The sequence below is a fragment of the Arachis hypogaea genome, chromosome 1 (genome assembly GCF_003086295.3).
Source record: "Arachis hypogaea cultivar Tifrunner chromosome 1, arahy.Tifrunner.gnm2.J5K5, whole genome shotgun sequence".
Lineage (NCBI taxonomy): Eukaryota > Viridiplantae > Streptophyta > Magnoliopsida > Fabales > Fabaceae > Arachis > Arachis hypogaea.
Genome location: NC_092036.1, coordinates 24,967,693 through 24,981,995, shown reverse-complemented (window position 1 = coordinate 24,981,995; position 14,303 = coordinate 24,967,693). Strand labels below are relative to the sequence as shown.

The 14,303-nt window shown below is 33.3% G+C and overlaps 1 protein-coding gene across 18 annotated transcripts; it reads right to left on the bottom strand.

The window, feature by feature from the left end:
- Window positions 1-265: 265 nt before the first annotated feature.
- On the bottom strand, window positions 266-7,873 carry LOC112800918 (uncharacterized). Of its 18 annotated transcripts, XM_072196632.1 has the most exons (13): window positions 7,442-7,873; window positions 5,201-5,421; window positions 4,986-5,074; window positions 4,477-4,538; window positions 4,190-4,353; window positions 3,952-4,044; window positions 3,777-3,859; window positions 2,024-2,155; window positions 1,875-1,912; window positions 1,450-1,608; window positions 1,062-1,260; window positions 667-871; window positions 266-507 (listed from the first exon to the last, which is right to left on the bottom strand). In XM_072196632.1, exons 5-10 carry the CDS (start codon window positions 4,236-4,238, stop codon window positions 1,593-1,595), a joined length of 411 nt encoding a protein of 136 aa, XP_072052733.1. In that variant the 5' UTR covers window positions 4,239-4,353; window positions 4,477-4,538; window positions 4,986-5,074; window positions 5,201-5,421; window positions 7,442-7,873; the 3' UTR covers window positions 266-507; window positions 667-871; window positions 1,062-1,260; window positions 1,450-1,592. The 18 variants fall into 18 exon arrangements, 16 of the variants coding, with proteins under 16 accessions (XP_072052733.1, XP_072052722.1, XP_072052716.1 ...); XR_011862123.1 differs by lacking the exon at window positions 7,442-7,873 and having other exon boundaries at window positions 3,978-4,044; window positions 5,201-5,547; XM_072196621.1 differs by having other exon boundaries at window positions 266-871.
- Between the last annotated feature and the right edge of the window lie 6,430 nt (window positions 7,874-14,303).

The window sequence follows — 14,303 nt, the reverse complement described above, 5'->3', positions numbered from 1 at the left end:
AACAGATTTTCTGTCTGTAATTGAAACTTTGGAAAATCATCCTAAACTCTGAATACAGATAGAAAATCCGTCTATAAATTCGTTAGTAAAGTAAAATAATTTTTTTTATTTTTCTATTGTAAAATAAACTTGTTTTTCTTACAAAATAAATATATATTTAATACAAATTTTTATCTAATTTGTATTCGAATATTTATAATATTTCAAAAAATAAACAAATTCATCGTATTATCAAACTAAAAGAAAAGTACTATAAACAAGCAAGTTAATATAATTCAAAATATAAATAAAGTATATTGATACATCAACTATAATAATAAGTAACAACCATACATCAACAAAGTATATTGATACATCAACTATTGTCCTCTAATTAAGTCAAAATATACAATAAGGTTGCTTAATCAGGTTCTAAAATTGGAACTTCATCTAAATTGATCCCCTGCCTCAGGCTTTTCTGCCTCTTTATATTTTTTCATTTCTCATCTGTTTCTCAAGTATCAAATTCTGACAAAAATAAAAAAATAGTGACAACATAATCTATATACAGTGCATTCCTCATCTCAAGTAACAAATTCACAAGTGAAGCTCACCTTAACATCTGGTCTAGTTTTAGTGACTTTCAATTTGGGGATGCAAGTTTAATAGGAGAAAAAGAGAAAGAACCTGGTGGTGCTTCTTTAATCTTTGCTGAGTCTTGAACTAGAACAGGAGTCTCCTTAATAATTGGTGGTGCTTCTTCAGTGGCTTTCTGTGCTGTCTCACGCTCTTTAACTGCTCTGGCATTTGCTTCATCTACCTGTATTTGCATTGCATGCAAAGCATCCTGTAACTTGGTGATTTCATGTGCTTTTTCTTCTTCCAAATCAGTCTGTAACCAGTAAAAAAGTAAATAAGCTTATGGTATAAGATATGAAAATCAACTTACTATTAGCTTGAATACACAGCCTTCGCAAATAATATGACCATGAGTTAGTCAAAGAGAGAAACTAAATAATTATTACATTCAATTACATTTGATATGCTGCCATCATTATAAGCTAAAAATAACAAGAATGTACCTCCATATAATATACTGGTTCCATAAGCCGAGGGGCAGCCATAAGGAAGGAAGAGTAGGCTACTTGTCGTGCTGTTGGAATTAACTGGCCAGATCCCCTATGAAGTGACTTAAGAGCAATTCTTGCATCAACAATCTTGAATTTAACATTTCTGATGGGTTTATCACATAGAGGTCCCTCTCATGCACCCCACTAAAATCTGCTCCCAAAATATATATAGAACCTCATATCAATTTGCAATATATTAATTAATCATTGAATAGCAATATAGTTAAATGCATTTACCCTTTAAATTAGGGCTATGCGTTATATTTGCACATATGACACAAAATTTCAGAGACGGAACCATAAAAATAAAAATAATAAAAAATAGAGCAAGTAAATTTACCTGCTTATCAGGGACAAATGCCTAGATTGACCATGCAGCAAGGAGATCCCAATCATATTTAGTCTGAAAGAATTCACCTAATTTTTTCTGATTCTAGTCATTATTAACAACACCATTCTCTATGTCCTCAGTAAGCCATTTTTCTAGTGGTTCAGCAATCTAAAGAAAAACCAAAAGTGAACAATAAATCAGTCCAGGAAAAAAGTACTCATGAATATCATACACCATACGTTCTTGAAAATGCTTACTCAACAAGTTTAGGAGATAGATGCCTACTATAGTTATTTTGTTCTTTTTATTTGGTGTCTCAGCAAAACATTTCATTGATATACAACATGTAATAATACAAAAATATTAAGTAATGAGAATTTGAATGTGAGATGAATAACTAGGGATATAAATCTATTTGTATTAGATGAATAAACCTCTGTAACAAAGAATATGATGTCCCAGAGAGAGCAACCTGGGAAAGAAATTAAGAACAATACAAATAATTAGTATGGAAACCAAAATAACAGTAATAATTACAAAAGTAATCAACATCAATTAATAATCTACAAGATTATATAGAGACCTGGAATGCATTATTCGGGCAGTTGTGGAAGAACTTAGCAATGGGGCCTGCATTGATTGCAGGCGGCGGTCTAAAAAATATGGTAGGTGCAGGAAGATAAACCAATATGAAATCTGCAAGTATGGCCATCACCTAAGAGCAACAGTATATGGAAAAGGGGTGTTATACCATTGAATTCCTCACTTGACTATATCCTTAAAAAATAGTATTAATAGTCAAAATAGTTCTGAAAGATCAAATATCTCAAATTGGTCCTTGAATCTGCCAAAATAATTCACTACTGTATCATTTTAGAACTAATTGGAAGCATTTAATCTTGACGATGATGGATATGTTTAAGAAATAAGTTAAAGAGCAGATATTCATACCACATCTATAAAAACTATTTCAGATATAAGTATTTAGGAAGGATACTAATTGAATTGAAGCTGGCCAAGTTGAACCTAACAAGAACTACTAATGGTCTTGATGATGTTCGAGCTTCTGTCGAATCGCTTAACAAGAAATTAGAGAAGGAAAGAATCTCGCTTGAGAGAACCCACGAAAGGCTTAGTCAAAATTCATTGAAAATATCTTCTCTTGAAGAAGAACTTAAACAGACCAAACTCAAAATAGAACTGGTAAAAGATGCTGAAATCAAGTGCGTTTCCAGTGACCCTTCGGATATTATGAAAGAACTCCATCGATTGAGTTCTGAGACAGAGCATTTCAAAAAAATTGGAGAAGCCGCCAAGTCAGAAGTTTTGAAGACAATGCCTAGTACTTTGAAATATGAATGTAAATCAGATTTCTTTTTGTATTATCTAGTGAAACAAGTGAACTGGTCAACTTCAATAAAATCAGTGTGAATCGTCTCTAAATCAGAATAATCAAACCACACACTGATATTAGCATTATAAATTAATGAAATCTAAAAATATTGTAAGTTAATTTAAAAAAAAAGTTAAACTTAATTTACAAAATTTGAATTTAGTGTTAGAAATTTAGAATTCTATTTCCAACACTAGCTAGTGAATTTATAGTTGAATTGGATAATATTTCTCAAATTGCCACGAGCTAAGATAAGATATAATAATATTAGTTACAAGCAAAGTATAATACCAAACCATCAAGTATATTGTTCCATGCAAACACCTTCAACTCTCTCAAATCTCTTGCCCTTATTATTCAACATTCCATGGAAGCTAGTAATAAGGATTCACAACCTGATACATAAATAACTAGTCTCGAAAAATTTGTTTAAACAAGTTAAATTTATCATATTACTTTCTAGGCCTTCTTCCAAATCCAAGACCAATCATAGGTGAGAGACTGTATAGTGTTGAGTCCCACACTTCACCTATTAGGCCACCACTATTGTTTTTCTTCACAATAATTCCAGTTTAGTTAATTAATATGGTAATTATATCATTAATTTTATCAAACTTTTTCTCTATTTTGTAACTTGTGATTAACATTAATTTTTTTTATATTCTATATGGATTTAGTTTTTATACACAGACACTATAAAAAAAAATTTATACAAATAGTTAATTGTGAAATCTAAATATTTAATTGAATAATTATGTAAAAGTAGAACGTGAGTTAAGTCTCATTTTAATTTAATATCTTACAGAGGAAAAATTAATTACACCATCCTCCTCCCTGCAACCAAGACAATTAGGCACAACACTTCAAATTACTTACACATATTGAAATATTAAGACTCGTTATTGAAACAGAGACACTATAAGTATATATTTTTTGAATGTACCTCTAAGTCATTGAGCCAACTATTGGCTCCTGATCCGGATCCAGGATGAAAGTGATAGACAGGCAATGTTCCATCCAAACATACTGCAAATGTAGCACAAGAAAATATAAAGCTTAATAATCAATTTTGAAGCATTTGAGACACTAATTTCTTTTCACAATAAACTAGGCTTTACCATCAGAGAGAGGAAGCAGTAGGTACCAGCTCTTTTGGGAGTAGCTCCATTGATAATAGTAATGGACAGTATGAGAGGAGGTGGCTGGGAAGGCTGCTTGCATGAAATTGATAAGAATAAAGCATCGTTTACAAACTCAGATAGCTGAGCTAGTAAAAGAAGCTGCATAATTGCAAAACATTCTGAATACCAAAATAAATATATATTGAACAGAAATAAATGCTAAAAACTTAATCACCTTGATACATCAAAATGAGAATTGATATCAGCCCAGTTATCCCAGTCATCTCTTGTTATACGATACATGTTTACTAGCTCACTGACATCCTTGGCTAATGCTGGTGTCACACTAGTTCCAGGAGATAGAGAATATACAATGGGATGGTTAAGCTCCCGGAGAACCTGGCATGACGGGTCATATGTAAATTTGTCAACAAATCTTTGTCAAAATATTCGAAATCTCAGAGTTGATATGAGAGTGGGAGGAAAAAAGCACAGTAAGTGGGGAAAGGAAGCTTCTTATACCCCTGATACATAGGTTATTTCATTTAAATCCAAGTCAGTACCAAATACACAATCATGTTTCACTGCAAGAAAATCAAAAAATCTATTAAAATTGTAGCCAGAGCATAGGTAAAAATGCTCAGAAGCTAAAATAAATAATGCAACATATATCATTCAAGAGTCCACAAAGAACTAATTTTCGTCTTTTTTTCACTATTATATTTTACTCTAAATTTTGATAAAAAAAATTCAGCGGAGAACTAATATAACTATTCAGTAAAGAACTCTAAATTTAAAAAACTTGATAAAAAGCAATTCAGCAGATTCAAACAAGGACAAAAAAGAGGAGCCAAAATCAACCGTCATAAGTCATAACATGAACAGGAAGGAACAAGAACATGCAAATTCTAGATAAAAAAATCTCAGCAATTCAAATATATAGTTCATAAACAAACTTCATTCTATACCATAATCATATAAATTGTTATGTTTCAGATTTCACAAATTACAGGAACATACAAAATTCATACCTTAGAATTTAGAAACTCAGTTCTTTGCAGCAGCAATAGCTGATTTGCAACCGTAAGAGTTCTCGTGGATCGTATTCTTTGATTTTCAACTTCAAGCAAATTAAAACAGGGAAAGGACAGGGTTAGCATTAGGGCTAGGGTTAGGGATAATGAAATCAGAACAGAATCACAATGGAAGGGTTAGGGTTAGGGATGAGAAGGAGGCGAAGGCCTACCTGAACTAACGGTGATGAGAAGAGACGATGAAGAACCTCCGGAGAGGAGAGAAGAAGCAGCGACGAGAGCGGTAGCGGAGGGAGCTCGTAAGACAAGAGCACGGCAGAGAGACCTCGTGCGACGATGGTGATGAAGGGAGCAAACGCGATGAGAGCGGTGGTGGAGGGAGCTCGTATGACGCGAGCGGCTGCGGCGGCGGCGACAGCGAAAAATGTCACATCTTCAATGGAGAGAGAGAGAAGCCATGGAAGTAATCCAAGGAAAACATCAAAAAAGTGAAATGAGGGATTGAGAGTAACGTTAACCAATTCTTTATTTTAATATTTTTGAAGGAATACTTTAAATTACAGACAGATTAAAATCACAATATTATATTTATTTAACTGTAGACGGATTTTCTGTCGGTAACTATATCCCACGAAAATAAATTAATTTTTTCAACAGAATTATCGACGGATTTTTTTCCGTCTGTAATTTATGTTAATTCATTTTTTTACATTTTTAACAAAAAATTCTTCGCAAAATCTGTCTGTATTTTCATGGGATAAAATCTGTCAAAAATATCTGTCTATAATAACTAGTTTTCTAATAGTGAAATATTTCATTCATTTAATATTCATACGACACTTTGAGATAATAAAAAGACAGTAAATTTAAGTCTAAAGGAAAATAAAAATTAAATATCCTCTATATTAAACTAAAATTGAAAAATAAATCTAATATTTGATTATATAGAATTTTAAAATATAAAAATAAAGATAAATCCTAATCTCGCTCATCTTAGCAATGAGGTAATATAAAGTAAGTTTGGTATACGTAAAAAGTACATGCATTTCTAGTTTTACAATTCCATTAAGTTTACTATTTTATTTTGTTTTGTTTTTGTTATATGTAATATGTTGCTGCTTTTGATTCTATTTCACTTTATTTTATCTTATTTTCTTTCCTAACCTTCTATCGAAAATCCACCACCAATACTCAAATATATTTTTTTGTTTGGATTAATAAATTTATTATATACTATTAAGCATTCAAGATCATTAAAATGCAAGTATTCTAAAGTTTAGATATTGTTCATAAATTTGTATATACTAAAAAATATATATATAAGTATGCTATTAGGAGACACCTACAGTTTTAGTGTAAAAAATGAAAAATTTGACTAATATTAGTTCAAATATAAGATAAAATTGAAAAAAAATACTGGCCACCTAAAAATTTTTTTCCAAAATATTTTATGTTTTTATATATATATAATTTTAACACAAGTTTAATAACTAGTGTGCATGGAATAAAATGGAAACTTATAACTTTTAATTTAAGTTAAAATTAATATGTCAATTATATAAATTATACATTTTTAAATGTGAAAGTAAACATATGAATACATAGAAAATTATTTGACCAATAAAAGCGGGATTTTTAAAATAAATATATAATTTTACCAATGTATGTATTTCTAAGAGAAATTATGTTTCTAGTTTTTACACACTATTATTCGGTAAATGAATTTTTTACTTATCTTATTTACAAATGATATATATGTGAGATGTTTATGCAAAGAAAAAATTTAGAATTTTGGTGTCGTTTTGGTCATTCTTAAAAATTTTCTTTAACCCTATCTCAAAGTTATCAAATGACGCGCACTCCGTTTGTGAATATCAATAAATTGAACGAGATGTGAGGAGCTTTGGATTTTGATGTTGGTATTAATTTTTAATTATGTTATTTAATTTGATAATTATTTTTTAGGTTTGTAATGACTTGTTAGATTAGAATAATTTTTCTGCTAGTATGATTATAGGATGGCTTAGGATTGTAACGAGTTGTTTGAATAAATTTTTTCGGCCAGTATAAGTATTTAGGGTAGTTTAGTTGGCTATTTATTTAAAAAATGTTCGATATTGAATTTTTAATTATTTTAAATATGTAAATTAAAAAAATTCTTATATTTATATGGCAGTTTCAAATCAAACTTTGCTTTACGAATATTTTTTATTTTAATGTTTTAAATATGGATTTGTATAAATTAATGTTATATATTTTTTAAATTTGTATTCCTACAAAGATTTTGTATGTTATTTGTTAGGTAGATTAGCCACATTCTTACCCTATCAGACGTTCTCTTGCCATTCATTTGGGAGGTTGGCTTTGGCCATGGCATACAACTTTAAGATTTTGATCTTAGAAAATACCTTAATATCTGCTTTTGTCAAGAAGTGAAGGCTTAAGATGCATACCTTCCAACTATCATAGGGTGCCATCACGCTGTAGGATAGATGTGATATTTCACCTTGAATTGTGCATTAATAGTGATCTCAGCACCAGGCTTTTATGTGGGCATAGGTTTAAAAGAAAGTCTTTGCCATTAAGTTAACATGGCTCAGAGATAGGGTGCAATATATTTTACATGAGGTAGATGTAGAGACTTTGAAAAAATATTCAAGCAACTATACCTTTATGATGATCAGAGGCTACTTATTTACAGATAAGTCGAATAACCTTATCCATATTCAGTGGCTCCCGCTTATAATGGAGGATTTCGATAAATGGCAACAACTGTGTTAGAGATCAATAATCCTAACAAAGATGTACCATTATTTATGCTGTGAATCTATCACAAAGTATCATATGCATCCACTTGTAGTCTTATGAAAATATCATCATAGTTTTTGTTGGTGGTCATGTATGCACGATTAATATATACTTTTCTTATTTAATATTTTTTATTAATTATCTATTATATTATATATAATTGACTTATGCATAACTAGGTTGTCCAAGTTGGAACAACATAATAGAGATTTCATTGTAATTTCCTACCACACAGAACCCTAAAGAACTCCAATAAAAAATATTCAAAAAGTAGAATACCTATATTGGAATATCTAAAGCAAACAAATTTTAAAATCATGAAAAAAAAAACAGGAAAAAGGAAAAAATTTAAAATTTACTCGTCTCATTCATGAAACTCCTAGTTTGTTGCATAGAAGTGGACGTTGATTGAGTCAATGTGGAGGTGAATTGTGATAGTTTCTCTACTGTAACTTCAAGGAGAGAAAGTTTTTGAGAGTGTTGTGGTGGCATTTTTAACGCCCTAAGTTTTTATAATAAAACGCTGCTTTTTGAAGTTTTAACTTTTTCGTGATTAGTTTCAGTTTGACAAACTGGTCTCGAATTTATAACTTGAACTGCTGACTTAGCAGCCTAGAACCTTGACACCTAGCCTTAATAACACATTCTCCCTAATTAAACAGAATATCATCTAATTTCTTCCTTCGCTCTTGATCACCAAAAATTGAAAGGAGAGAGAGAGAGAGAGAGAGAGAGAGAGAGAGAGAGAGAGAGAGAGAGAGAGAGAGAGAGAGAGAGAGAGAGAGAGAGAGAGAGAGAGAGAGAGAGAGAGAGAGAGAGAGAGAGAGAGAGAGAGAGAGAGAGAGAGAGAGAGAGAGAGAGAGAGAGACATAAATCTTCGGAGCTTATATTTTGAGTTCTGTAACAACTGTAAAAAAATCTAAATCAATTAAAGTATTCGTATCTTCTTCCTCTTTACAATGGTACCAGTTTTAACGGAGGAAAGCTTGGCATGATGTTGCTGTCCTCTCATGCATGGTTCGGCCAAGGTGAGCTCAGAGGTGAAGTAGCCGTTTTTTGGCATTTTCTTTCTCGATTTCTTGTTCAGAAAGCTTCTATGGTATTTTAGTTTGGTGGCTGTCATACAAAGATATGATTTGGTAATTTTTGTGATAAATAAATGTATCAATGTTGTGTGATTGCTGGACTATGAATTTGTGCTTGAATTTGAGTGTTATTATGTTGATTTATGTTAAAAATTTGATGAAATAATTCGGTTCTAAGAAGGTACTGGAAAACCGAACTTAACAACCATGCTTAATGGTGAATATAAGCTGGAATCATGATGAAAATAATGTGATTTGGTGGCTGGAAATTGGTTTTAAACATTGAGAAAAATTAGTTACCGAAAAAATTGAAAACTAGTTAAAAATTAAGTAAAATCGAATGAATTTTTTATAAGTTTGTTTCGGTTCCTTGAAGAACATGAAACCTTCATGTTTTACTTATTTCATGGCCAAATTATAATTAAGAAATAATTTTGAGATTGAAAGTTAATTAAAAAAAATTGGGGGTTAAAACAAAATTTTTAAAAGTAAAGTGGTTAAAGTAAAATTTTTGAAAAATTTGGGGTCAAAATAAATTTTTAAAAGTTTTGAGGAACTAAATTTGTTAACTGAATTTTTTAACTCTAAAATATTATAATATATTATTATTTTTATTTGAATAATTATTTTTATAATAAAAGATAAAATATAACTAAAAGTGGTAAACAGACAAGTTTTCTTAAAAGTTTTAGAAAAATAATCTAAGCTCAGAATTGTAGGGGTGTTTATGGATTAGATCGTATATACAGATCCGCGATAAATATCTGCATATGATCCGAAAATTACAGATATGATTCGATCTACCGACTGATCAGATCGGATTACGGATATCTGCTCTGCATCCGCGTATTCGATCCACGGATCTGCACGATAATAATTAAAAAAATAAATATATGTTAGTTTCTCAATCTTTCAGGAATTCAATTCACATTTCACCTTAACCTAACTCTAATCTCACCTCTCGCGCACTTCACAATTCATGGCGTTGTAACCCCAACTTGCAACCATTCACCCCTAGCTGCACCCATTCACCCCTATTTGCAACCATTCACCCCCAACCTCTAACCCATCCTCAAAGTCAGAGACACCAAACCACCTATCGGCCACTTCATCTTCATCTTCCTGATCACCGTTGGAAGTTGCTCGCCGGAGATCTCCTGATGTTCCTCCCTCTTCATGGCGTGCTTCCTGTCGGAGCTATTCCTCGTGAAGTCGCATTGTCGGGTTCATCCCTTTCGTCACGTTCTCGCCGGTCACCACTGCTTCCTCTGTGACTTTGGTTCGTGGTTCGTGGTTCATGGTTCTCACTAGCGTTCTCGTCCCCTAGCTCCCTGAGCTTGATGACCTCCGTTCTCTGTTCTTGACCTCCTCCATTCTCAATTCTTGCCACATCTTTTGATCTATGTCCTCTATTTTTGGAATCAACATCCTCTGCTTTGTTGAATAATTGTTCAGGACTTCAGGTAATTTTTTAATGAACATCATTTGAATTTTGTGAATAATGCTTTTACTATTATTGTATTTTTAAAAAATTCTACTCCTGTTATTGTTTATACGATTTATGTGAGATGTTGTTGTTCGGACTTATGAGGGTTTTAAATCTGAGGTGTTGGCATGGTTTGTTTGCTTGTAGGATTGTGTTGCCTGGAATGGCTGATAAGCAAGTAGTTACAAATAATACAAGTGGGTATGAGGTAGGGAGCATTCATACTCCACCAAATGTTGTTACATCAACACCTTCTGAGTAAGCAAGGGAGGGGAATAAGTGACTAATCCAGCCTTAAGTGATGTTTTGACTTATTTTAAGAATTTGCAGATTTTTTAGACTTTTAGTGTGTTATAGTGTTGCTGTTTTATTTTAATGAGACATTTAGTATTTTAGTGCTTGTTGTCTTTACTTATTATTGGAAGTGTTTGTGTGGATCGAATTGAATTTTCGGCTATATCCGATCCGATCCATGTACGTCCCTACAGAATTGTATGACTGTTCCTTTCATAAAACGTTTAGGAAAAGATAAGGGAATAATGTGAAGATAATATGAGATGTTGGAAGAAAGAAATTAAAAGAAAGGTTAAAAAGAGAAAAGAGAAACAATAAGAACCTTTTGAATGTCTGTTTGCTGTTGGAAGTGTAGTAGAGATATATGGTGGTAAGCACATGATAAACCCCATTTTTAGGGTTTATCCTGTTCTTAATCTAGTGGATTTTATCCATTATTCTCACACTTATTCATACAATTCGCATGTTTTACGTTTTCCTTCCTGATTTTGTGCTATGATTAAAAACATGCTTCTTTGGCCTTATATTTGCTAATATTAATCATCTCTTACTACCATTCGATGCCGTGATATGTGTGTTAAGTGATTTCAGGGATTACAAGGCAGGAATGGCTTGGAGGATGGAAAGGAAGCATGCAAAAGTGGAAGGAATACAAGAAGTTGAAGGAACAGCACTCAGCCATGACCTCTTTGCACTCAAACGGTCATAAGTTGAGCTACAGAGGTCCAAATGACGCGGTTCTAGTTGTGTTGGAAAGCTAACATCCGGGGCTTCGAAATGATGTATAAATTTTCATAGTATCCATACATCTAGGCAACATGCATGCGACATATCACATGCACGCATCGCATTGACGGAAAACCAGCGTATTAAGATTCGCAACCAGCGATTTCTGGGATATCTTTGACCCTATTTTCGACCCAGAAAACACAGATTAGAGGCTACAGAGTGGAGGAATCAAGAGATCACTTTACATTCACATAGTTTTAGAGAGAGAGGCTGCTCTCTCCTCTCTCTAGGATTGAGGATTCCTAGTTTCATGCTGTTGGATTGGATATTTACAGAGTCACTACCTCTGCTGAGAACTTCATGATTCTAGTTTGCTCCTTACTTGTCACTTATTCTTCCTTATTCTTAATTCTTGTTCAGAGTTACAATTGGATTGCTTTTATGAATTTAATTTTATTATTTATTTAATTGCTTCCAATTTTATTCCAATTATCATGTCTCTTTTCTATTCCTTTTACATAACAAGGAAGATGGTATTAATGTTGATATTGTAGCTCCCAACTTGACTTGGGAGTTGATTAAGAGGAGACCCTTGAGTTAGAATACTTAATAATTAATTGGTAATTGGAAGTTGTTGGCTAGCACTCTAGTTACTAATGACAATCCTTCCCAAGGGAGAGGATTAGGACTTGTGAATAGAAGTTGGCTCCCTACTTAACTTTCCTTTATTAGATAAGGGATAACTCAGTAGAAACAACAATCATTTATTAACTGATCTTGGAAACGTCCAACAAGGATAAAACTGCCGATTAATCTACTCCTAGTCAAGGCTTTTTATTGTTATTATTTATTTTCTCTGCAATTTTCTCTTCTTATTTTTCAACCTAAAACCCCAATTTACACAACTCATAACCAATAATAAGAACACATCCCTGCAATTTCTTGAGAGACGACCCGAGGTTTAAATACTTCGGTTATAAATTTTATTAGGGGTTTGTTACTCGTGACAACCAAGATTTTGTACGAAAGGATTCTTTGCTGGTTTTGAAGCTTTACTTTCAACGAGAATTTATCTGTGAAATTCTAGACCACGCAAGAATCTGTTCGTCAAAATGGCGCCGTTGCCGGGGAATCGCAAACGTGTGACTTATTATTGGTTATTGTAAATATTTTTTTTTTGCTTGTTTGATAGTTTTTGTTAGTTTTAAGACTTAGTTGCTTCTTTTTATTAGTTTTGTTTTTCTTTTCTACTATGACTTCTCACCCTTCTGGCTACGAGCGTGGTTATAACTATGTTACAGGAAGAGAAGATTATAATGCCAACATGCACCATGGGTGGAACAATCAAAGATGGAAGGAGTCACAAGGATTTGATCAACCCTCTTGGCAACAACCCCCTCCAATGTACTACAAGCAACAACCATTCCATGATGCATACCAAGACAATGGTTATGGTGGACCTTTTCGTGACACTCAATACCCACCACAACACGTCTATGAACCCTCTCATCAACATAGCTCTGAACCACCCTACTCACAAGCCCCTTTTCCCCATTCACCTTCATATGACCCTTATCATCATCTACCATACCAACCACCTTATGAGCCATATAAACCATATCTAGAACCACCCCAATTTCAATCCAATTACTCCCAAGAACCACCACCTCCATATACACCATGTCCATATCCATCAATCCAAGAGCCTTATGATCCCAATTACGTTATCCAAGAGGAACGAGAGTCAAGGGATCGTCTCAAGGAGACACTGGATCAATTTCAAGCAGTCGTTTATCATTGGAGCGAGTAGTAGGTGATTTAACCTCTCAGCATTTTGACACTCAAAGTGCTCCTATGGCTACATGTGGAGAATTAATAAAAGAGCGTAGCATGAAGGAGACACTAGAAACTCCAATGGACAATGAGGAACATACCTTTGTATTGGAACAAGTGGAGGAAACCGTAATAGCTGAAGAAGAGGAAGTTGTTGAAGACTTAGGAGATGCGGAACCTCCATAGGAAAGTCAAGTCATAGAGCCTCCTTCAAAGACGTTTGAATTTGATGTTCAGGAGGGTGTACAACCTCCAAGACATATCATGGTTGAAGACTTGGAGGAGGTTGATCTTGAGATGGATTTAATCATTGATGAATCCTTATCTACAATTGAATCCTCTCTCATTGGACTTGACATGGAGAATAAAGAAGAAAAAGCACATCCTTCCATGTCCTTGGTGAGGAATAAAGAAGAGATCAAATTGGAAGAAAGCTACCAAGAGGAAGAGGTTGATATTGAAGAAGCTTGCAAAGAGGTGGAAGTTGTCAAGAAAGAACACAAGGGAGTGGAGCTTGCAAGATCATTAAAAACCTCTCCCCTAAAGCCATTACCATCCAATACAACATTCAAGTGGGTAAAATTCATATTCCTTAGCTTTCTCATTCCACTTGAATATGGTTTACTTGAGACAGATGGTCAGCTTAGAGCTCTTTGTGGCTTTAAGAGCAAAAGATAAATGGTTAGTGGTTGGCAACGTAATTCTCGGTTCATTATGGTTGGAAGCTCAAGGCCTGATTGCAAGGGTTGGTATAATTCTCAATTAATTGGGTCTAGGAGGATGTTTGGGTACCATAATGAGAATTCCAAAGCTGAGTCACCCGGATGGAATCATCATGATCCACTTGAAGACGGGTATAGAAACAAGATTTGGGATCCGGGAATATATGAGGATCAATTGTGGGAGCTCAAAGCTTGTGAAAAACTCTATCAAAGTTTGAAGAATTTACTTGATATTGATAGAGCTTATTGGAAGTCTAAGCATTGGTGGAAGTTTCAAGACGAGTTTAAGCACAAGCCACCATGACAAGGAGCTCACCAAATGTCTAACTTAAGGACTTTAACTAAAAGTGCTAGGTGG

What these genes read in the sequence shown, in the direction of transcription:
- LOC112800918 (XM_072196594.1), bottom strand. An exon ending in TCTCATCACCGTTAGTTCAG is followed by an intron (nt 5,075 to 5,200) that starts GTAGGCCTTCGC and finishes ATTTGCTTGAAG; the next exon opens with TTGAAAATCAAAGAATACGA. An exon ending in CTGAGTTTCTAAATTCTAAG is followed by an intron (nt 4,354 to 4,985) that starts GTATGAATTTTG and finishes CCGTCATGCCAG; the next exon opens with GTTCTCCGGGAGCTTAACCA.